Source organism: Salmo salar, chromosome 20, assembly GCF_965601325.2.
Source record: "Salmo salar chromosome 20, fSalSal1, whole genome shotgun sequence".
In the NCBI taxonomy this organism is placed as follows: Eukaryota; Metazoa; Chordata; class Actinopteri; order Salmoniformes; family Salmonidae; genus Salmo; species Salmo salar.
Window position 1 is genome coordinate 46,752,920 of NC_138310.1, and position 25,725 is coordinate 46,778,644.

At 46.0% G+C, this 25,725-nt stretch overlaps 1 protein-coding gene and 1 non-coding gene across 2 annotated transcripts in view; both read left to right on the forward strand.

Moving 5' to 3' along the window:
- Positions 1-25,467, forward strand: part of LOC123729216 (glutamate receptor ionotropic, kainate 4) — a 185,446-nt gene extending 159,979 nt beyond the window's left edge. Inside the window, exons 10-18 of the mRNA XM_045703471.2 lie at positions 3,199-3,402; positions 7,359-7,472; positions 13,826-13,935; positions 14,916-15,089; positions 16,888-17,053; positions 17,621-17,846; positions 18,480-18,608; positions 18,976-19,094; positions 20,489-25,467. Of these exons, the coding sequence (XP_045559427.2) occupies positions 3,199-3,402; positions 7,359-7,472; positions 13,826-13,935; positions 14,916-15,089; positions 16,888-17,053; positions 17,621-17,846; positions 18,480-18,608; positions 18,976-19,094; positions 20,489-20,890 (1,644 nt within the window). The 3' untranslated portion in view covers positions 20,891-25,467. The remainder of the gene's footprint in view (positions 1-3,198; positions 3,403-7,358; positions 7,473-13,825; positions 13,936-14,915; positions 15,090-16,887; positions 17,054-17,620; positions 17,847-18,479; positions 18,609-18,975; positions 19,095-20,488) is intronic.
- Positions 1,887-1,939, forward strand: LOC123729349 (U7 small nuclear RNA). Its single transcript, XR_006761135.1, has one exon. It is a non-coding gene; the product is annotated as a U7 small nuclear RNA (small nuclear RNA).
- Positions 25,468-25,725: the final 258 nt, after the last annotated feature.

Here is a 25,725-nt window from a genome sequence, read left to right on the forward strand (position 1 = left end):
AGAATGAAATACAACATCATGTAAAACCAAAATAACAATAAATACAACGCCATCTGAACTGTCCAATGGGGACCAGCGAGTCGAACTTCAAGGTGGTCTTCAGGCAATTCCGTGAGCTGGGGGCGTAAAAAACGAAATGCATTTTTCCCGAACTCAGTGGAGACCAGCAGGACCTCCCAGAACCAGCCAATCTCCAATTAATACATGAGCTGAGGTAGTTAATCAGGTCACCAACTGAGGATGTTCTTCCCCACCTCTATGTAGTGTCGTAACAGTGGGGGATATTGGGGGAGATAAATATAGAAGTACTTTGCCTTCCTTTCACACTCATCAATCAACAAGTGAGAGCTAGCTGAGAAATTATGGGCCGCATTTAATTAAGCGGAGCTGCCCACTCCTCTCTGTCGCCGGGGGTTTGGAGACCTAATAATTGAATCCAGAAGGTTTGTTTATTCGTTTCCAAGCTTTCTCCCTTGAAACCCCCACCGTGTAATGTACAACTGGCCCGTGAAATGCTACTCCTTAATAAGCCCTAGTTTGGGAGGGGAAAGGGAAAGCGTCCGTCCGGCTGCAATGGTTGAGCGCTTCTACCACCAGGCTGCTGCGAGCGATTAAATAATTTGCATTTATATTGTGCTTTCCCGCGTGGCGCCGCATAACCACAGCAGAGGTGTCAACTCGGGGGCAGAAAGGTAACATGCGTGGCTGTTTAATAAGTTAATGAATGGAGAGGATTTGCATTTATAGAGTGTCACTGTGCTCTGACTCAGGGCCCTTCGTTCTTTCTTTCTTTTCTGTACTTTTCTTCTTTAACATGCAGTCCAGGAGCTCTCCTGCATGCATACATTCAAAGCATCCGCCGGTTTCTCCCTCCGTCTAATACTGATGAGTATGTCTACGTAAATACATTCCGTGACCTCAGATATGATGCGGAGAAGGCTAGGAAAACCCCGTTCTATTATCCCTATTGCTATTTTCTTATCGGTGCAACGCAAAGCGGTGTGTGCACTGAAAACTCCAGCGAGGTGGAGGGGGGGGTGGGGGTAGAGGACATAGAAGACTAATCAAGTTTAAAATAAACTGGTCCGGTAGTACCACAGGTAGAAGAACTGTTGTTGCCATGGCGACAGGATGGTCGGTGGCGGTGTGATATGTCCTCCTCTTTGAGGTCTCTGGTTTTCCACTTTGTGTCATAATGGAGGGACGCGCACTTCGTTCTGTCAGATTAATCCATCTCCCGGTCGCCAGTCAACACAAACGCCACCCCCAATAGAAGTATGACAGAGCAATTGCACTGTTTGCCGTGTGTTCCATCTATATTTCTGTATGTCAGACAGTGTGATTTTTCTCTCTCTCTCGACTTAAGTATAAAGCTCACTGTTACAGAGGACAGGTTAAAGAGGCTACTTGTTACAAGGCTGGCTTCACTCTGTTAAACCGACATGTTGCGAAGGTGACAAGTCCTCTCCAACAATGTCATTAGTAGGCTCCCACATAAAAGAATACTAGAGTTTACTATAGAATTCTGTAGTGAACTGTAGTATACTGTAGAATACTATACACTGTAGTATCCCTCAATCATGTGTAGTACTTAGTACAGAATGTTGTAGGATACTCTAGAATAACATAGTAAACACTACGAGTATTATCAGCAAAAAATATTAGCAAAAACAATGCAGTCGCAAGAACACAACGTTTGTTTTTTTTACTATAGTAAATATTGCAGTATTACATTAGCATTTATCCTGGCCATTCCCCTCCCCCATGTCCCAATTTGTCCCACCTGTAAGAAACCTACATATATATTGTGTTCCCTACAGGTTATAGAAAAGAGCAGACACTCTGAACTATCTGTTCCGACCCCAGTCCTACCTACAGGTTATGGAAAATGTACTCTTTCAGCATTTCTCCAGTAGGTTTCCTCAAGGAGAAAGCCCCCCACTTCTATGTCAAAGATAATAAAACAAAAATACTTTACTAAAAACTACAGTAATGTCTACAAAAAACTACAGTAAATAATACAGTATACTGTACTACAGTCCGCAAAAACACTACAGTAAATACTACAGAATACTACAGTCTGCAAAAACACTACAGTAAATCCTACAGTAGACTACAATCTGCAAAAATACTACAGTAAATACTATAGTATATACTATTATTTTTTAACACAGTATTTATACTACAGTAAACGGTAAATACTACAGTATACTACAGTAAATACTACATTATTCACTGTAGTGTTTTTGTGGAAACACTACAGTGAATACTACAGTAAAGTCTGTGAAAATACTACAGTGAATACTATAGTATTCCTACCATAGTACACACTATAGTATTTTTCCATGTGGGCTGCAGCAGTCAAGATTTGATGCAAGCTTTATTAAACCATTCTCCAAAAAAAGTAAGCACATTTAGTGTTTTAGCTAGGGTGGCTGGCGTAAAATGTGGATCCCTGATTGGTTGATGAATCTCTCTTAACCCCCCAAATTTAAATCATTGAGCTGCTTGCTCAACATTATGAAAAAACGAATCGTAAATTATGAACAAACTTTAAGAAAGAGTGAGCCAGTCAAAAACAAGGTTGTAAAACAGTCGGTAGAGGTGCCAGACAGAGGCTGGACAGTGGCAGGTGCCTGAGTGCTTTTGTTCCCCCGCGCCAAGTACGGTGGTAAAATTAATTGATGCATATGTAACCTTAGATATATGCTCATTGGCTCCTATTTAAAATGAATGACCTCTGGTGAGATAGTGTCCACTGTCCAGACAGACAACTTGCTAAAATCAACTTTACCCTACCTGGGGTGGCAGGTAGCCTGGTTCGAGCGTTGGACTAGTAACCGTAAAGGTTGCAAGATCAAATCACCGAGCTGACAAGGTAAAAATCTGTCGTTCTGCCCCTGAACAAGGCAGTTAACCCACTGTTCCTAAGCCGTCATTGAAAATAAGAATTTGTTCTTAACTGACTTGCCTAGTTAAATAAAAGTAAAATAAGGAGAAGTTGTCAAGATTGAGATGATGCTATGCTATGCTATGCTATGTTTATTGTTGCGAACTCGGAGGGGCTGCCCCAACCGGGACTCGGGTCCACCTTAAAACGTTACGCCAAGAGGTCCGAGGTTGCTAGGTATTGGGTTAAGGTCGCCACATTATCATGGTGTTCTACATGTGCTCTGCTACATCTGTGTCCCTTTGCAGGAGAACCCTTACGTGATGCTGCGACCGAACCACCAGGAGATGGAAGGGAACGAGCGCTACGAGGGGTTCTGTGTGGACATGCTGAAGGAGCTGGCGGACGTCTTGAAGTTCAAGTACCGGATCAACCTGGTGGGGGACGGGGTGTACGGGGTATCGGGGACCAACGGCACCTGGACGGGCATGGTGGGAGAGCTCATCTCCAGGGTAAGAGCAACAGCGTCCTGTAATCAACCTTATTAATAGGGCCAGGAGTTTTTCCCGACCACATGACTTGTTTAGGAAAACTCTGGGCCCTACCATCACCATCCATACCCCTACCATTTACCCCCCTCTACCACTTCACAGCATAATGCCACTCGAACTATAGACCAATTCATCAAAATTCAATCAGATGTTATTAATGTAGCCTTTTTAACAGCAACATGTCACAAAGGGCTTTATAGTAATCAGAACTGTTCACAGCCAGATCACCCCTAACAAATCCCTTGACACAATGATAGTGATGCAACTGATACCCTCTGTTCGTGACATTATGGAGAGTTTGTTGTCACGGAAATGTGTTCACAACCATTGTGCGCTGTCGCCACGATGCTCGTGTACTTGTTTTTTTTGTTGTCAGGAAAGCTCTCCGTTGTGTTACAACCGTTACGCCAGATGTGTTGCATCAGTTGTACAACTCTAGTGTGTATGGGGCCTATATGTGGGTGTTATGTGTGCAGACACAGTGTGTCTCCGTGGACTCCAGGGTCAAACGATTCCATCTGATACGTGATAGGCTGAGTGTCTCGTAGTGAAACATGTCCCCAGTGACGTGATGGAGAAAAGTAGTGCCCAAAGCAATTGATTGATGTTTTCACATTCAGAGCGTTCTACAGCAAGGGGATGTAACCATACAGAGATGTGATGAGGAGGAGGAGAAAGAGAAGAAGAGGCGGAGTAGCGTAGGGGAGGAGGAGGAGAACAAGGATGTAGTGGAGGAGCAGGACGAGGAAGGCTGTTAATTAGTCCAGATAATGCCTGATCCAGATGACACAGTCTTGAGTTGCGCGTCCCAAATGGCACCCTACTCCCTTTATCGTGCACTACTTTTGACCAGGGCTCGGGTCAAATAGGGTGCCACTTGGGACGTGGCTGTGTTCCGTTCACCCTTCCCACTCAGACACAGCTCATCTGTCCTAATGAATCTCCATTAGCCCCAGCCACCCTTGAGCGGACACACACAGCCCAGAAATGCCTTTAAAAGGGCCCAGCTAACCAGGAGCTGGTGATGCAAAGCCATTAAGGAAATAAAGAAAGGATTGCCTGCTCTTATTATTGTATCAATTTGTCCCCCTGCAAGTTGTTTCTGGTTTGGTGACCTTGAGGAGGTCTCCACTCTGTCTAATTGCGCCTCACACGATACCGCTACGGAGTGCCGGAGTACCGAGGAACGTCGGAGAGGGTGAAGATCGAGGGGAGACAGAGCGGGAAGGTGTGGGATCACTGAGTCCCTGCCTCTGAGCTCCACTCTCTGGAAAGACCTTCAAAATGGAAAGGACAAATAGAGGAGAAGAATAGAGAAGAGGAGGAGGAGAGGGAGGAAGAGAGGGGGAGAGAAGAGAGGTTGTACTGTAGCTAGCCTATAGTGGCTGACAGGGTTAACACAGAAACGTAGAGCGAACGCTGAGAGAAGAGAATGTATGGCCCAGCTTTCCACAAGCTTCCTATGCAAGGCTACAGTCTGCTAGCTGGGGACGGGGGCTTTACTTTAAGCAGCCATAGAGATGGAGACAAAGCCCTAGCGGGAAGATGAAATGCCACGTACAGTGGGGAACCTCTAACTCAATGCATTATTCAGCAGCTGTAGAGACGGCTTAGATTTTTTTTCCTATCTCTTTTTTTTTCTTTCTGGGGCACAATCTTATGATTGAGCGAAAGTGGAAACAAGTGTGGTGGCATGGGGAAAGAATACAACGATGCATTATTTAAAAGCTGACTTTATACAGTTTGTTTTCTCTATCTCTCTCTCTCTTTCTCCCCCCAGAATACTTTGAATATCTGTTAGAGTCCAGTAATCCATATTTATATTCAATAGGTGCATCAATATTTCAGCAGCCACTACAGTTCTGTGTTCCTTTTTCAGAGGAGGAGTGACTTCTTTCTTTTGTTGATTTTTTTTGGCCTAGATACTTTTTGTTGTTGCATTGGGGCATGCTGGGGGTTGGCTAAATGCCTGATTTTACTTGTTCATTCAGAGATGTTGTCAATGAAAACACTGTAAAACAACCACTAAAAAGCCTTCCAGACCTTGTTCACCACTGTGTTAGCACCTGGAGCTCTTTTTTTGCTGTTCAAGTTATTCTGGACAGAACTGGTCAACTCCTCCAGGGGCGTGTACTCAAACAGACTGAAGCTGCGAAAAGCCTTCCCCTGCACCCCCCCTCTCTCTCTCTCTGTCTCTCTGTCTCTCTCTCTCTGTCTCTCTGTCTCTCTCTCTCTCTCTCTCTCTCTCTGTCTCTCTGTCTCTCTCTCTCTCTCTCTCTCTCTCTGTCTCTCTGTCTCTCTCTCTCTCTCTCTCTCTCTCTGTCTCTCTCTCTCTCTCCCTCTCTCTGCTCTCTCTCTCTCTCTCTCTCTCTCTCTCTCTCTCGTCTCCCTCTCTCTCTCTCTCTCTCTCTCTCTCTGTCTCTCTCTCTCTCTCTCTCTCTCTCTGTCTCTCTCTCTCTCTCCTCTCTCTCTCTCTGTCTCCCTCTCTCTCTCTCTCTCTCTCTGTCTCTCTCTCTCTGTCTCTCTGTATCTCTCTGTTCTCAACTGCTGCTCTCAGATCAAGGCGAAGACATATAATAGCCGGAGTCCTTCATAGGACCACCTACTGTACAATGAAAAGTGTATGATACCCACTTGACAGGGTACATTACAACATCAGACCCTACAGCTATACTACTGTCTATACTGTGTCTCAAACGAAGTTCATCTTTTTGATTGGTCCACATTTGTTTGCTAGTTCATTTATTTTGTGTCAACGTGCACTGTGACCATAATGGCATGGCCCTAACTGATGATGGGTGTGCTATCAGAGAAAAATATTTCCACAGATTCTTTTGGACAGAGCCTTCTAGCCAAGTTAACAGGGGGCACACTCACTTGGCCCGACAATCAGAAAAGGGGCTGATGGGTAAAAAAAAAAAAAAAAGGGGTCATGAATGCTGACGGCCGGATCCAGCACTGTAGGCAGGCAGGCTCTCCTCTCATTTAGAATTGAGCTCTGACAATCCTCTTATTTTCCAACTGCAAAAGACAAAGAGCAGCATAGGGTTGCACTGGGTCCCAGGAGAGATGAAAATCCCTTGCAGATGCACTTTGTAGCGTCGGATGATTAGTGGGATTGAGTAGCCACCGCCACAGGCCTACCATGCCCAGTAGCACTGACTGACCGGCTGGCTAGCTGGCTCGGCCTGGCTGGCTGGCTGGCTGGCTCGGCCTGGCTGGCTGGCTGGCTCGGGCTGGCTGGCTGGCTCGGGTTGGCTGGCTGGCTCGGCCGGGCTGGCTGGCTGGCTCGGCCTGGCTGGCTCGGGCTGGCTGGCTGGCTGGCTGGCTGGCTGGCTGGCTGGCTGGCTGGCTGGCTGGCTGGCTGGCTGACTGACTGACTGGCTGGCTCGGCCTGGCTGGCTGACTGGCTGCTGTGTCAAGTGATTTGTCATAACAATCTGCCCTTCGCCTGCTTGCAAAAACATTGCACTCTGTGTGTCTCAAATGGCACTCTATTCCCTGTATAGTGCACACATTTTTACCAAAGCCTTATGTGTCCTGCTCAGAAGCAGTGCACTACATACTAAATAGGGTGTCATTTGGGACGCAGGCCCTCCCCTTTGTTCTACACTCTGTTCTCCCTGGTGTCCTGCGTGAGTCAGGTCTTGGACACAAAGCCAATGGTGGATTATGCTACATACTGCTGGCAGACTATGCATCACGGACAACAATGGCAGCACAGTAGGTGTGGAATTACACTAGTCGCCTACTTGCTACTTACTTTCCATGCATTTCCACCACCACAACCCAACTTTTGCGACTGTAGATTTACCTATCTGTGCATATCTGAATGGTTGGTGTGGTGTTTGTGTGTATGTATGTGTGTGTGTGTCTGTGTGTGGTTGCGTGCATGCGTGCGTGCGTGTCTATTCCAGAAAGCGGACCTGGCCGTAGCGGGGCTCACCATCACCGCAGAGAGGGAGAAGGTCATCGATTTCTCCAAGCCTTTTATGACCCTGGGAATCAGCATCATGTACCGTGTGCACTTGGTAAGACTAACCTCTGACCTCTCCGACCCCTACAACCAGCTTGCGGCGACCCCACACCCCAGGCACCACGGGAGTCAGTGGACCGTGGCTAATGACCTAGCGGCCAATCATCAGCCTCGGTCTGGGAGCCGGTTCAGCCCCTCTCCTCCTCTCACTACATCCCTCTCCTCTCTCTACCTCCGCCAGAGTAACAGATGGTGTGCTCTGCTCCATGATATGCTGGTGTGAATCGACCTTTCATTCCCAATCTCACTTCTCCTCTGATTTTGAATGGGATCTAATTCTCACCAATAACAGCCCTGAGCCCTGCGTATAGAACAAGACCCAGGCAACAGTTGTGGAAATCCAATACGGCTGTTTCTATGTTTTAACACCAGCCAACCATTAATCAAAGCCCAATATCCAAGGTGACACGCTGGTATCTCCTCTGGCCACCGGCCGGATGGAGCCGCTTTGGACCGAGCGGTGGTGTGTAAAAACATTTAATATGGCGTCCCAGTAGGGCATTTACTCACAGCCGCCCCTGTCCCCCCCATCTGCGTCCCTCCCCTTTTCCTTGGTGCTAATAGGTGTAGCTGCCAGGAGAGAGGCTCCATTGGGCCAACAGTTGGTCAAATGAATCGATAGCAGCAGGTGCACAGTAAGTGGGCTGCCGTATCACCTCTGCGGCGGGCTGCTGCTACTGCTGACGTGTTGGAACATGCTCATCGGCGTGTTCCTGCGAGCTGACACGGCATGCAAGATTGACACGCACACACACACACACACACACACACACACACACACACCCACACCACACACACACACACACCACACACACACACACACACACACACACACACACACACACACACACACACACACACACACACACACACACACACTCCTACTGCACTAACAACGCAGGCACAGACAGACAGAGAGGGGGAAGGATAGAGGGATGAAGACCACGTGTAAGGTAACTGGCAGAGAGAGATGTGGAGCCTCCACTGCTTAAGATCAGGAGTGACGGGCGGAAGAGACTAACTACAATGTGTGAGGGTCTGCTGCACTGATCTCTCTCTCTCTCTCTGTCTGTCTGGAGTCTTTACACAGTACCTGTCCCTGGTGTCTCCTTCTTCTCTCTTCATCCCTCTACCCAGGACTCCCTCCCTCCCAGCGCCCCTTGGCAATCTCTTAGGTCTCCACAGAGCAGCAAGGCTCCAGCTCCACCATTCAATATTAGAATTTCTGTGACTGCACTTGTTTAGGTTTAATCCACTAGCTATTGATCTCTGACGCAGTGATTTCTACAAGGGAGCCTGCTGCTTATTTCAGACTTTAATTGAAATTCTCAGCCTGATCAATAACAATGGAAAATGGAGTAAAATCGAGACGCCTGTTGATTTCTAATGACCTGCTGCATGGTCGTAGAATAGGCTTGCTACCAGGGCCGAATTACCGAACAGGCATGCAGGGCATGTGCCCCTGGAAGTAGATGCACTGGGGCCCCAAATGCGTTAGTCTGGCCCTGCCTACTACAGTTTAATCTCTTTCTGTCCATGGTGCACCCCAATAGTGTGTGTGTGTGTGTGTGCACCTGTGTGTTTGTGCGTGCACCTGTGTGTGTGTGTGTGTGTGTGTGCACCTGTGTGTGTGTGCACCTGTGTGTTCTTAATCTCTTTTTGATTATCTTGATTAACTGGTTTGTTTTATAAAGTGTTTTGGGAGAGCGCGACAGTCCTCTTTTGATTACCCTACATCCTTCATCTCTCCATCTTGGAGTATTCGCCGAGGCTTTACCACTCCCCCAATTTGTCCACTTGTTTAATCAAACCCCCTTTCTCATCATCCCCCACTTCTATGTTCTGAGGACATCTTTCCACCAATCCCTCCCACCTAGTAGTAGTAGTAAAGACAGAAAGAGACAGAGACAGAGAGAGAATGGAGAAGAGAGAGAAAGAGAGACTATTGAGGGTGCATATGGATATTAAAAACCTAATTAGACCCACTAGATAATTAGGGGTTGGTAGAGAGGGGAACGGTGTCACATTCACGAGCTGCCCTGTGGGAGTGTGGCACTGGGATCCTGATTGAGTGTGCCTGCCCTCCTCCAACCTTGCCTCAACCTCCACCTTCCCCGCTTCCCCTCTCCTGCGAGAGAGAGCACTGAGGGAATCTGGGACAGCGGCAAATCAGCAGCCCCCCCCCCCCGACCTCTCGCCACGTAAACAGAACTCCTCCGCCTCCGTATTCATGGAGACCATAATAGCAGGGATGCGAGTGGCGGACCACAAATAGGGACGCATCTCTTAAGGTGGCTGGCGTTTGAAAAAATGACCTGTTACTCTCCTTCACTCGGTGTGTTGCTGTCGTGCAGTCCTGCCTCCCTCCTAGGTTGAATACGTGGGGAAGGACAATAAAGGGAGGGAAGAGGGATATGATATGCTGGTGAAATCCTTGAACTCACTAAAGGTAAAGACAGTACAGTATGAAGATAGAAATTGCTTCTCCAATAGAAATCCCAGAGGCAATGTCATGGCGACGTTAGCTAGCTGAGCTCATGCGCAGAAACACGTCATCGGGTCTAGCGGTCGTCTCGTTCCGAACTGTGCATGTGCAGGCAGTCAAATCGAAGGCAACCCTTTGATAAAAAGTTGTTTTTGACAAAAATGAAAACCTATCAGTTTGTCACTTTCACGAGGTTGACGTAATAACAAGTTCAACTACTTAAGACAATGGCTCGAATGTAGTTTGTGGTAAGGAAGAAGTTTCCACTTCTCTCTCATTGACTTCTCAAACCCCAGCCTGGTCTGCTTGGTCTGCTTCACAAGCGTTCCCGGAAGTCTCGTGATGTTGCGCCTCTGGGTTTGGAAACTCTGTGCTAAAGGTCTTATATCCCGCAACTTAACACAAAGTAGAGCCTATGGGAGAGGGGTTTGTATAATGCTTCATTTCCGATTGTTTGGATTGGCTTGTAAAATCAGCATGGGCAATGAGGCAGTTGTCACAACCGGCGCCTCCCGTCTCCTCTCTTCCTCTCCCCCGGTTCTCCATTTGATGGGATGATGATGATAATTGCACTCTGTAAAGCCCATGTCCAATAAAGATCTTCCTATCCAGTCAGATAGCCATACATGCCTGGATACAGTCATGAGTACAGTCAGAGACTTGTTGTACAGTGCAGAGCCCATGGTCGAGTGGTAACAGTCCTGACTTTTGGCACATGATCAGTGAGACCAGGGTTCAGTTCCCGCTTTCCCGCAATGTCTAAATTGTAAAAAAAAAAAAAATGCCATTACATATTATAAACTGTATAATAACTCATAGGTGCATATTTGTATATAACAAGTTATAAACCATTATACCCGCAGGCTTCAAGTAAAGTGTTACCAAAAAATTACCTGTTGTGATCGTAGCTGCCTTCGCCAGTCGGGATGCCCACCTTGACTACAGATCAGTGCAGATGACTGGCACCTCAAAGGGCTTCCTGACAGGCCGAGGGGGCTCTCTCTCCTATTTGAGAAGAAACAAACGTACCATCACAGCTTGCCATCCCTACCTACCCCCCTCCCTCCATCGCCCAGTACACACACACACACACACACACACACACACACACACACACACACACACACACACACACACACACACACACACACACACACACACACACACACACACACACACACACACACACACACACACACACACACACACACACACACACACACACACACACACACACACACACACACACACACAGAATAACATTTTACCAACTTAACCCTTTAACTGGCACATCAAGAAAAAAATATCAGAAAAAGTATTGTTCTGCAAAATATGTGTATATAGCCTCAATATAGGCTATTTATGGAGAATATTTGTTTGCATGACATAAACTTCGATAAATAATGCATCGCAAACATCTCAACCAGCTGGTTGAGTTGCCCAATTAGAGTAAATACATTTTGTATTGGAATTTGCATATACTTTTTCATTTAAATTATATCTGCTTCATTTACTTATAATGGAAGATAGGCCTAGTTAAATGAGGACTGATATCAAATAAGAATCAAGTGTGATACATTTGTGTGTCATAATATGAATATTCAAATGTATGTAAATGAATGTGCAGGCAGTAAATAATTATATGGATTTGAAAGGATTTTTGTATTTGCACAGACAAAGAAATATCAGAACAATATTTCTCTATTGTCCATTATCACTAACTTTGACTTAATAGCATTCCTTTAATGGGCAACTCAACCACTGGATAGAGCATATTAGTAATTGAATCATTCTTAAATGGTGGTTTAAAGGCCAACAACATTTTACAACCTTGTAATTTCCCATTTTATACATAATTAGTACAACAAAATGTGTAGTAAATGAGGTTTTCAGCCATCTTTGAATGGGTGTTAAAGTGAAAACCACATGACCATTTTACTAAATGTCATTGGATGAGATGATAAAATATGCCAAACAAAATTCATATGTTTAATTTCATTTAAAATTGGTTGTCAAAATGAGCTCCAACGCCCAGTTGAGCTGCATGTTAAAGGGTTTTAACACTGCTGTGCTGAGATGTCTGGAGGGCCACAGGGAATGAGCTACTGTGAGCTACAGGACAAGAGTAAAAAATGCTCAGTGGCTTTACACAAGCAAATAGAATGGTTGGCTGAGCCATACTTGATAGAAATGCCTAGAGAATACAAACATACTACTGTAACACTTTCAAGGTCTAACCTCAAAAAATACAGTTTGGTCACACAGACCTTCCCTTTGTCAGTCCCTTTCACTCTGTACTTGCATTTTTGATTCTCCTAGGCAACTGTTTACATTACATCAGGTGTGCCTATGTTTTTGTTCTATGTACTGCCGTTACTTCTTGAAAGTTGAGCTCACTTCATAGTGTTATTGTGCGGTATGTCTCTCTCCCCCTCCGTCCATCTCTCTCTTTCTATTTCGCTCTCTCTGATCTTTTCCATCTGCAAGTGTTGTGCTTGTTTCCTCAGCATCTGCCCTTCCTTAATGGTCCCTTAGTGGAAACTAAACAGGGAATTAAATAGAGTAGCTCTGTAAACAAAATGCTCGCTTCACTTGGCACCAGATTGGATGACCACAAGACACCTCGTGTCAGCACAACCTTCACCTAGTTACGTTTCGCCGGTATATCCTTGCAGGAGTTGTCACTGCATTGCACCGTTATTGGCATCACCTTTAAATGCACGTCCTGCCTTTGTAACCGAGGTGGTTTGGAACGCCTTTAACTCAGAGGGCTAAGACAGTCTTGTGGCATGCAGGAGACCCGGGTTTGAACCCTGCGGTCACATCCTCAAAAAAAGATACACACACACAATACCCTTTCTCGTTTCAAGACTCTCTCCGACACTAGAATGGCCTCTGACCAGTTTGAGTACCGTTACAGAGTCCCCCTATCAGAGAGTACGGTGACGCCGGTACCATAAATGGATCATTTTCACAAGGCAAGCCTCCATCAGCTGGTAGCACCAGGCTCCTCAGACAGGCCATTCCTAATTCTCTCTACTGTAATTAGAAATCTCCAGCTCCACTCCTCTGTTTCTCAATTACACTAATACAGGAGTGATTACAGACACATTAATGAATATCTGACCTCAACCAGGCCTAATTATGGATTCATTCATCATTAACATTTTTAGATGCCCTTAACTCCTTTCCCCTCGCCGCACATGCAATATATTTTGGGGGGAGGGAGCATTTGTGTTGCGTGCATGTTGTATTGCTTATTATCAAGGCGATTGGCTTTTTGGTGAATTGATGGTACATGTTACATTTACTGTAAGTGGTCAAACAGCTTCTTATGACATATTCTTAACACATTGAGGCCACATTTGATGTCAGATAACCTACATAGCTGTGCTGTTGCCCCTAACAACACCACGTCCGTCCTTACCGTTCTTGTCTTTGATGGACTGTACTGGTTTGGGTTTCTCCATGTCCATTGCAGATAATGTAATTGCCCCTAGCTGGTACGCTGGACCTCTCACTTTCAACCATGCATTTTCCAGAGCTCTGTTTCAGATTGGTAATTGGTTTCATTTTGTGGACAATGGCAATCGGTGCTAAATAATTAAGCAACATGAATTAACTCCATATAAAACCCAGGCTGATAATCTCCCAGTAGTAAATCTAGACCTGAGGCATATAGCTCCATGTCTCGGAGTCTCAGTCATAGTAAACACAGGAACGTTCAGTCATAGGGATAAATCTGTAGCAGATATACTGGCTAAGGGTGTATCTGTGTGTATGTAATGTAGCTAACCACCTTACTCTCTCTCTTTCTCTCTAGGGTGTGTGTGTGTGTGTGTGTGTGTGTGTGTGTGTTGTAGGGGCGCAGACCTGGCTACTTCTCCTTCCTAGACCCTTTCTCCCCTGGGGTGTGGCTCTTCATGCTGCTAGCCTACCTGGCAGTCAGCTGTGTGCTCTTTCTGGTTGCCAGGTGAGTCCACCAACTCCTCTCAGCTCCACATTGACATCTACTGGTGCTTTGGAGGAACTGACATGTCATATGCTGTACAACTACAGTACACACGTGTCGTGTCCCAATAATCTCTCCTTTTCCCGAATTGTGCAGTTGTTCATGGATTTGATAGGAAATGACTGGTATATGTAAATTCCCTATAGCCCATGGAGTAGAGAACGAGTGCACACTTCAGTAGGAAGGAGAGATGATTTAGTAGCAGGCAGCAACCCCTTGATATAATAATGTATGTATTTATTGTGTAAAAAGTGATTTTATTTTGGTGCGGTGAAAAAGGGGGTGGGGGGGACACTTTTGTCATTTTGAAAGGCGATGATTTTGAAAGTTGATGGAAGTGGAACCAACTTGATTAAATGTTGATGTCATGTGCCTGAAAGAAAAATCAGGTACATTTTAAAAAGCAACAATTCAAGAAAACAACCTACCACGGAGAAGTGAAAGACGGCAACAACTGTAATGAGACATTCTGAGAGGAGGGGTTGCCAAAGGTGTGCTGACATCACGGTTGAAGGAATTCGATTTGTTGGAAGTCAATTATTCTTTCCTCGTTTGTATGTGGAATGATCTAAATACGACGTGTTACTCTGTATTAAGTATTACCCTTGGAGATTTGCCTGAGTAGTCGAAGCATGCATTCAATGAATTACAGGTTTTTAGAACGTGTATCATCCTACAAACACGATAATATACCGGAATCTGTCATGGCAGCTCAATCTTCTGCTCCATACAGCATATTTAGTAGCTTAGTAGACTGCTTTCACTCACAGCAGACTGCAGCAGGTGTATGGGAGTGTACATCAGCTGACCCAGGGTGACTGAAAAACACATCACACCACCTCATGGGACTCAAGGTGACTTTGTGCTTCGCTGACTGTTTAAGTTGTTGTATTTCCCCTCTAATGTCTCTACGCTGTGTGCGTGCGTGTGTGTCTGTTTAGACTCACCCCCTACGAGTGGTACAATCCCCACCCCTGCCTGAAGGGGCGCTGTAACCTCCTCATCAACCAATACTCGCTAGGCAACAGCTTCTGGTTCCCCGTGGGGGGGTTCATGCAGCAGGGGTCCACCATTGCGCCCCGCGCCCTCTCCACGCGCTGCGTCAGTGGAGTATGGTGAGTACAAATGTGTTTTTTTTTTCTCGCATAGTCCTTTCCAGCAGAGTTCCAGCAACTATGGTGGATGCGTAACCAGGCCCATCCAGTACACCTTTGGCTTAGCACAGCTTGGTTTGCCACAAATCATACTGCTTGACTTAGACACCTTGGCTTTACACATCTGTCTCGATGTAGACCTGAACCGTAACGTTGCTCAGATATATAATTTCCACCATGGTGGATGGTTAACCAGACAGGCTAGCGCAGGTAAGCTCGGCTCAGTTCAGTAGTGTGATAAGGGAAACATGGGAAAATGTTACTTTGAAGTTCCTGAAGCTGCAGTCGAGAGGTCAAGGCCACAGGCAAAAGGTCAACCTCTAATTAGCAACCACTTATAAACCCTTAAGACAACGCTATGATCATATCATGTATGTGCCCCTGCTCCAATTAGCCTACCATCTGGGCCCTGAATATTTCCTATTTCCTATCCAATTAAGAGTCTGATACTATACTTGATACTGTACCGCTGAGGTAGTCTGTATGTCTGAGTCCATACCTGGTAGTCACTGAGGTAGCCTATGTGCTTGAGTCTGTAGCTGATACTGTACCTCTGAGGTAGTCTGTGTGAGTCTTTCAATGATACTTCATTTTGTTTATTAATTCAACCATTTTAAAAAACAAGCACACATAAAACTTGAAAAAGCCATAGATGCACATGAATATAATTAATGGTGTGGTCCTCTTGAGACAAGATGGCTAGACAAGATCAAACACAGTATGGCAGTGAAATAATAAAACAAAAACGGAGAAGAAGAACATCAATCATCATTGCAGTTACATCATAAGGGTCATTCATAGTTTTTGACTTTATTTTGAAAGATTATGTGCAGAGGCAACTCATTCCACTCTGAGGCTCCAGTATACAAGAAAGTACCTTTCCCAGTATTACTCCTGAACCTGTATAAGCACACATTAGCAACACCTGATCTGGTGCTGGGATTGTGTGCATCCCTAACATGGGGACAGTAATCAGTTAGATATCTGGGCGCAGAACCATAAATACTCCTGTAAACCAAACCCAGTCTAATCTGGGACACCCTAGCCTCAACAGGCAGACAGTTGAGTTCCTGAAAGCAGCTCCTGCCTATGTGAGTACGTGGACTCGCCTTCAATACTACCCTGATCAGCTTATTCTGGGCTATCTGGAGCTTCCCCTTCAGAAGCTTAGATAAGCCCCCAAACCAGGAAATACTAGTGTAGTCAAAATGGTATTGAATGAGGGCAGTGGCAAGCACACTCATGGAGTCCTTATCAAGCAGCTTGGACTTTCTAGCCAAACATGTCCGTAGCACTTTACTGGCCATGCTCACACCTCCCAAGCTTCCATCAAGGATGCATCCCAGGTAGCTAACAGAGGTTTTAGTTGACAGCACCTCACCCCCTAACTCCACTTTGATTTCAAAGGACCTACACAATTTAGGTCTGGACCCAAAAATAATAGTGCAGAGATAGCTTATTATCTCCAAGCAATTTGCTAATGTTAGTAAGCTCTGTGCTAAGAATGCCCTGCAACATAGTTTTACTTTTTATGAGGCACCAAAAGTGTACAGTCATCCACATAAAGGCAAAGACGGCAAGATCAAGCATCTTTCATATCCTTTATATACATTAAAAACCGTAGAGGCCCAAGCATGCTCCCCTGCGGAACGCCACAACTCATTGGGTTTGCCTGAGACAGTGAACCATAAACCTCTATAGCTGATACTGTACCACTGAGGTAGTCCCCGTCTGACTGCTGCTCCCTCTGTCCCTCCAGGTGGGCGTTCACCCTGATCATCATCTCGTCCTACACGGCCAACCTGGCTGCCTTCCTCACTGTCCAGAGGATGGAGGTGCCCATCGAGTCAGTGGATGACCTGGCTGACCAGACGGCCATCGAGTACGGCACCATGCACGGGGGCTCCACAATGACCTTCTTCCAGGTGAAGGGCACGCACACACACACACACCACACACACACACACACACACACACACACACACACACACACACACACACACACACACACACACACACACACATGCACGCATACCACACACATGGCCCCCTCCACTATAATAGATGACCTGTCACTGATCTTCTCTTAGACCCTGTCACCTCACTGTCTGTCCCCCGCTCCACCTCCACCGACCATGGCTTATCTGTTTCCTGTCTGATTGTCAATATCCTCTTCCCCCTGAAGGAAAGCTCAGTGCTGCACCTGAAGAGATAGGCAGTGTGGGTCAGCCGCTGACTTTCCCTTTCAGCCTATGTAGTTGGCCTCAAAGCAGGCTTTCATCTGTCACAGAGAAAGGGTGGAGACAGAGACAGAGAGAGAAAGACAAAGACCAAAAGGGAGACAGTCAGAGGGAGCTCCTCTCTCTCTCCTTTAGATTCCTACGGGGCCTCTTTTGTGCTCCAGAGCCCAAAGCATGCCCTCAGCCCTCAGATCAGACGAGATCTGACTGTGCTTCTCCCTCTTCTTGTCACATGACCCCCCTATATCACAGAACTCGCGCTACCAGACGTACCAGCGCATGTGGAACTTCATGCACTCCAAGCAGCCCAGTGTGTTTGTGAAGAGCACGGAGGAGGGCATCGCCCGCGTGGTCAACTCTAACTATGCCTACCTGCTAGAGAGCACCATGAACGAGTACTACCGACAGCGCAACTGTAACCTCACCCAGATAGGAGGTCTGCTGGACACCAAGGGCTACGGCATCGGCATGCCAGCGGGTAAGTGTGGAGGGAAGATGGGGAGGAGAGAAGGGCATGGAGTAGAAGGAGGGGTGGGTAGGTAGGAGAAGGAGAGAGTACCAATTTTACACATCTCCAACTGGAGCGGGCATTTTTTTTTTGGCAAATTTATGGGTTTTCTCTGCTCACTCTCCTTAGTGCGGCGTTTATGAAAAGGAAATGCTGTCACTACATCACTTTCAAAGCCCATGAACAGTGGAGCGAACTGGAATGAGTGAAATTTATTTTAATCGACTCTTGGTATGGACTGGAGTTTGCTTGAAAAATCTATATTTTATTGTTCAAAGTGAAACCAACAAATGCATTGGTTTTTGTCTTTGAAAAGTGTTTCCCAAACCGGTCCTCGGAAACCCCCAGCCATACCACATACCAGTATTTGTTCAATTTGGAGAACAGTCTTAGTATACAGTGTGGGATATGCAAATCATAGGTCATAGGAAGGTTACGTTTACGCACACACATATAGACTAGCACTTCTTGTAAACTGCACTCATCATAATGCATAAAAACACATCCTACAGGAAACCTCCCAGGAATGAATCTATATGCTCACTCCTTCACGAGATGGTCTTTGCAGGGCTGTGACCCTCTGTACATCTCCTCCCTCCTCAGGGTCAGTGTACCGGGATGAGTTTGACCTTGCCATCCTCAAGCTGCAAGAAGACAACCGTCTTGAGATCTTGAAGAGGAAATGGTGGGATGGTGGCAAGTGTCCAAAGGAGGAGGATCACCGTGCCAAAGGTGCCATTACCCCTCCATCTGTCATTCTCTCTCTCTCTATCCATCCATCCATCCATCCATCCATCCATCCTTCCCCCTTGTCCGCCCCCTCTCATCTTACTCACCCTATTTAGACAGGTGTAGTATCGGGGTCACTGTGATGCTGACTGTGGTGTGTGTGTGTGTGTGTGTGTGTGTGTGTGTGTGTGTGTGTGTGTGTGTGTGTGTGTGTGTGTGTGTGTGTGTGTGTGTGTGTGTGTGTGTGTGTGTGTGTGTGTGTGTGTGTGTGTGTGCATGCGTGTTCGCGCAGTGTGGCGGGGGGGGGGCGTGTGTGTGTGTATATGTGTGTGCGTTTGTTATTCTATTTCTCTCTCTCCCTCCCTCTCAGGGCTAGGCATGGAAAACATAGGCGGTATCTTCGTGGTGCTGGTGTGCGGTCTCCTGGTGGCCATCTTCATGGCGGTGCTGGAGTTTATGTGCTTTCTGCGGCAGACGCCCGGAACAGAGGTGAGAGAGGGCTATTTTACCTGCATCTGCTTTGTCTCCCTCTCCCCGCCCTGATGCTCTCTTCTCCCAGACCCAGCTCAACTCCAGGAGCAGCAATCCCCACAGGCCCACTATGCTGCCTCACACATGGGGAAACACACAGCTTCCTATCCCTGCCACCCCTTGCCGAGTGGGCGCCACTGCCTTTATTTGCCTCCGAGACCTTACAGCACAAAGCCAAAGATAATACCTGACATAGGGTATCTAACTATCTATCTACAGGCCTTTAGGTAATAGACTTCAGCTGTCTCCACTGGTAGTGAATGTGGCTTCAAATGCCGTGCTTTTATTCTTGAACAACCTAAAATCAGCCCCCTTTGAATTAACATTTAAATGAGACGTAGTTTCGTGGTTTGACATTTATTTTATTTCCGTTTCTGCAGTAATTTGCCGTCATGTTTTTCTTTATGAAATATAATTGTGTTTTCAGTTGGATTTGTTCCCGATACAACACTGTGATATAAAAAAAATAATATCTAAATAAACCAGCATGTTTACAGAAAAGCCTATGCCACCTGACTTATTTTGGGGGGAACTAGGAAACAATCAAGTGTGTGTGTGTGTGTGTGTGTGTGGTGTGTGTGTGTGTGTGTGTGTGTGTGTGTGTGTGTGTGTGTGTGTGTGTGTGTGTGTGTGTGTGTGTGTGTGTGTGTGTGTGTGTGTGTGTGTGTGTGTGTGTGTGTGTGTGTGTGTGTGTGTGTGTGTGTGTGTGTGTGTGTGTGTACAAGCTGTCTATTTATCTAATTGCTTATTTGGATTGACTTATTTGATTTTTGTCAGTTGGCATGGCATGGCTCATAGCCCACACAGTGCCTCTGTAAGCGTTTCCCTTCTATTACACGGTACAAAGGGAGATGCCATGGGCCAACACAGTTAGAAAGCTGTACTGTGTGACTACATCTCTGTTCTTCTCTCCTCACAGAGAGGAGACAGGCACACTAGCACACACAGATACAGTAACACCCATTTAATGCAGCTTGGGCAATTAGTCTTATGTCATAGAGATGACAATGGCTAAATTTACAATGTAACCAATATTTCACAATCATTTCCTATAATATATAAGAATGTTAAACAATCTAGTGGAAATATATAAATATTTAACCATCAAGTACTGTATACAATGTTGTACAGTTGTCTGTTTTTCTTTGAAGACCCTAGGTTGTTATATTTTCTCAACAAACTACGTCTTCAGTTCCTTTTGTTAGATATTGTCACATTTAAATGTTCAGTACATCCTATTCTATCTTATTTGTGTAGCTGTTGTCTGTCCGTCAGTCTCTGATCTTGCAGTGTGTCAGTGAGATCACCCGGTCTCTCTCTCTCTTCCCTCTCTCTCCCTGTGTGTGTTGCAGCTGTCGGTGTGTGAGGAGATGCTACGGGAGCTCCAGGGGATCGTCCTGTGCCGGGACAGCCTACAGCTGAGGCGTCGGCGGGGGACGACCATGCTCCGTCCTCGCTCCCTGCCTCTGGAAGAGCGCCGGGCGAGGGCCGCCGCCGTCAGCCTGAGCAATGGCAAGTTGTGTGGCGCTGCCGCCGGCCTGCCCCTCTCTGAGCCCCTCTCCCACAGACTGGCGCAGGAGGCGGCTTTGGTGGCACGTGGCTGCAGCCACATCCGCATCTGCCCCGAGTGCAGGCGCTTCCAGGGGCTGCGCGCCATGCGTCCCGGGGGAGGCCCCAGCCACGGCGCCTCGCCCACCCATAGCGAGGAGAGCATAGAGTGGGAGAAAACGACCAACAGCAGCGAACCTGAATAACAATGAACCCCCCCCCCCTTGACCTGGACAACCCTTTTACCTACCTAGACCACCACACACCCACTGTACTACTGTACCCAGTAGGCACGTCTCCACAGGGGCAACAGGGGGCATCATGGGAAGGTCATGTGGTACTGTGACAGGAGCTATCTTGGTCCTGGTGTATTTGATTTGGGAGGACGGCGGCTGGGGCGTTGGCTTTGGCTGTGGAAATTTTGGGCACGTCCCCCCTGGAAGGGATCTTTGAGTTGAGTGGAGCTCTGGAATGATGCCCTGGGCTTAGTGATGGAACTCCCGTTGTACATGTCCATAGAGACTACCAGAGGAAGTCCGTGAGAGGGGACACGACCTCTCTGTATGGGCTGTCTGTCTCGAAGGCCCTATGCCCTGTCTAGGATGTGAAGGATACAGGTTATGGGGCATTTGTACTATGCAGTATTTTCTGTCACTCGTGCTAATTGTTGATTTGTTTATAAATTATTTGTCCTTTTGTTGTGTTCTTGATATTGACCATATTGTTACTATTCTATTGTTCTCTGAGACGATACCATTTTTTATTTTCTCGAGAACTGTGGACATTATTGCCTTTTCAGAGCTAAAAACAGAGAACACATAGAAAAAGACTTCCAATTCAGCATCATTCTTTGAAAGTGCCGACAAATAAAAGAGCATATTGAGCGATGGGAAAGCACCACGGCCTTGAGACGACGACAAAGAGAACTGAACATAAAAACAAACACAATGACTTGGTTTATAATAGTGATTATATTCTATATGAAAATATGTTTTAAACATATTTCTGAAAGACAGCAACGCATGTCAACAGGTGTGATGCTGATGATTGGAGGGGAGAGTGAGTTTCCCGTTCAAACAATTTGCCCAGAGAAACAAAGAACCCCTAGGTAATCAGAAATAGTCCTCATTCGTTCCCTTTGCGCATGTGTGGGCCCTGTCTCTTGATATTGCCCCCAGATCACAAGTCATAAACAATACTAGGAACCACAACATACCACCATTTTGAGTTTATTTCCATTGTCCACTGTGGTATACAGTATCATATGAATCCCATATACTATAAGAAATTGGTATTGGTTCGCTATTTCCAATGTGTGCTCTCCATTCCCTCCGTTCAACTCACTCTCTTTGTCATCGTGCTGCGCCATTGCCTCGACATGACTCAGACACAATCTCTGCGGCATGCACTACACACTCATGCACACGCACAGAAACGCACACACTCACACATGCAGGCACACAGGCATGTGCACACACACACACACACAGACACAATACACACAAACATTACATGCAGGCAATGCAGATAATCACACTACAGAGGTAGTCATACTGAGATGGTGGCATTGGGGAAGAATTCAACACATTCCAGAACAAATTAAAACTCCCAGTAAATGTTTTTACAGGAATTTTACTTTGATTTATTAAAGACTCCACCCAAAATGAAACATTGTCTGATGTTTTCATAAGTCTGAGGGGTTTGAAGTCTTTTATGTGACATTTATTCCTGGATCACCATTTTGTAAATTCCGCAATATCATTTCGAAAAATGATATGGTGCCAATTATTCCAATTAATTTAGGATATAGGACTGCAGATTTCCCAATGATAACAAACCTGAATTTTGGGGTGAGCTATCCCTCTAGACCGTATTAATTTGGCACCAAACGGAACAAAAAGGACTGAAACAGGGAGGGCCTACTTGAACTTGTCCAATAAGAAACAATCATTTTAATTTGACTTTGCAAATTTTTTTTAAAGCGTTTTCCATCACATGCCTTAATGAATACAATCCTTGTAATGAAATGAAGGCCATCCCTGTCCAGATTGGATTTGTGGAGCAAAGCTGCACTTTCTCCATGTGTTCATTCAAGTTGATTTAGTCAATGTACCATATCGTAAATTCATTGATGTAGCATGTAATGTTACTAATTTTCCTTTAGGAAGTTGGATGTTTTATACGTTGCTGGTGGTGTCCTTGGGATTCATTGTTTTGGCTGTGCTTTTCTACTAAATTGACTAAAATGAGTGGGAGAAAGTGAACAACTGTGGTCTGTCTGTCAACGTTAGGCTTTGATGGATCCGCCTCCTTGACGATGCCCAAGGGGTCTGCCACTCATATGTCAAGAGTGCCTGAAACCAGGCCATCTTGACAAAGTATTCGATTGGAGGTATCCAGGTATGTCAGGTTCATTTGTATTTGTCACGTCCAATCTAAAACCTGGACCTTAAATCTGAAGGGACTCTTTCAACATTTGAATTAAATCCACTATTAAGTTGATTTCATTCATCTCTAAAATTGCTTTTCAAGGCATCTATACAAAGTGCCAATCAAACACCGGATTTCCGCACAGGATATGCATTCTCCTGCCTTAGTGTACTTGGTTGAAGGTGTATGACCTAGGCCATGCATTTTTACAATGATGTTAATGAAACGGCTGAGCAGATAGCTTAGTTTGGGTCAATGAGGGTCTGAGACTGTAGAAGGAACTGTTGTCTATTTTCATAATGCCTTAATCTATATCCCTTGCGCCAGCAGGCCACAAATGCAAAAGATCCCTTAAGAACAGTGGTATTCAAACTTTTTCAGTGGGGCACAAATTTTTTTCCACCAGAATTTCTGGGGACACCATTTTCTTCCTAAGAATTTCTTGCGACCCCACCTCAAATATAATGGCACAACCTTAAAATCATTTGGTTTTTCACATCAACAATAAACCATCAATTCATTGCATTTTCCTCCTATACATTTTTTAAAGAAACCAATAAATACATTTACTCAAATTATATTTTCTAATTATCTTTCTCAGAAACATTTTAATGTTGTTCCATACAATAATCTGTACTCATAATGTTTTGTTCCTAATATACATCTATACACTGATTGAGTGTAAAAAACATTAGGAACACCTGCTCTTTCCATGACATAGAATGACCAGGTGAATCCAGGTGAAAGCTATGATCCCTTATTGATGTCACTTGTTAAATCCACTTCAGTCAGTGTAGATGAAGGGGAGGAGACAGGTTAAAGAACAATTTTTAAACATTGAGACAATTGAGACATGGATTGTGTATGTGTGACATTCAGAGAGTGAATGGGCAAGACTACCATACCCCATTCAAGTGCCTTTAAATGGGGTATGGTAGTAGGTTCCAGGCGCACCGGTTAGTGTTTTAAGAACTGCAATGCTGCTGGGTTTTTGGCACTCAACAGTTTCCCGTGTGTATCTAGAATGGTCCACCACCCGAAGGACATCCAGCCAACTTAACACAACTGTGGGAAGTATTGGAGTCAACATGGGCTAGCATCCCTGTGAAACGCTTTCAACACCTTGTAGAGTCCATGCCCTGACGAATTGAGGCTGTTTTAAGGGCGAAAGGGAGTGCAGCTCAATATTAGGAAGGTGGTGTTAATGTTTTGTACACTCAGTGTGTGTATATACACTGCTCAAAAAAATAAAGGGAACACTTAAACAACACAATGTAACTCCAAGTCAATCACACTTCTGTGAAATCAAACTGTCCACTTAGGAAGCAACACTGATTGACAATAAATGTCACATGCTGTTGTGCAAATGGAATAGACAACAGGTGGAAATTATAGGCAATTAGCAAGACACCCCCAATAAAGGAGTGGTTCTGCAGGTGGGGACCACAGACCACTTCTCAGTTCCTATGCTTCCTGGCTGATGTTTTGGTCACTTTTGAATGCTGGCGGTGCTTTCACTCTAGTGGTAGCACGAGACGGAGTCTACAACCCACACAAGTGGCTCAGGTAGTGCAGCTCATCCAGGATGGCACATCAATGCGAGCTGTGGCAAGAAGGTTTGCGGTGTCTGTCAGCGTAGTGTCCAGAGCATGGAGGCGCTACCAGGAGACAGGCCAGTACATCAGGAGACGTGGAGGAGGCCATAGGAGGGCAACAACCCAGCAGCAGGACCGCTACCTCCGCCTTTGTGCAAGGAGGAGCAGGAGAAGCACTGCCAGAGCCCTGCAAAATGACCTCCAGCAGGCCACAAATGTGCATGTGTCTGCTCAAACGGTCAGAAACAGACTCCATGAGTGTGATATGAGGGCCTGACGTCCACAGGTGGAGGTTGTGCTTACAGCCCAACACCGTGCAAGACGTTTGGCATTTGCCAGAGAACACCAAGATTGGCAAATTCGCCACTGGCGCCCTGTGCTCTTCACAGATGAAAGCAGGTTCACACTGAGCACGTGACAGACGTGACAGAGTCTGGAGACGCCATGGAGAACATTCTGCTGCCTGCAACATCCTCCAGCATGACCGGTTTGGCGGTGGGTCAGTCATGGTGTGGGGTGGCATTTCTTTGGGGGGCCGCACAGCCCTCCATGTGCTCGCCAGAGGTAGCCTGACTGCCATTTGGTACCGAGATGAGATCCTCAGACCCCTTGTGAGACCATATGCTGGTGCGGTTGGCCCTGGGTTCCTCCTAATGCAAGACAATGCTAGACCTCATGTGGCTGGAGTGTGTCAGCAGTTCCTGCAAGAGGAAGGCATTGATGCTATGGACTGGCCTGCCCGTTCCCCAGACCTGAATCCAATTGTGCACATCTGGGACATCATGTCTCGCTCCATCCACCAACGCCACATTGCACCACAGACTGTCCAGGAGTTGGCAGATGCTTTAGTCCAGGTCTGGGAGGAGATCCCTCAGGAGACCATCCGCCACCTCATCAGGAGCATGCCCAGTTGTAGGGAGGTCATACAGGCACGTGGAGGCCACACACACTACTGAGCCTCATTTTGACTTGTTATAAGGACATTACATCAAAGTTGGATCAGCCTGTAGTGTGGT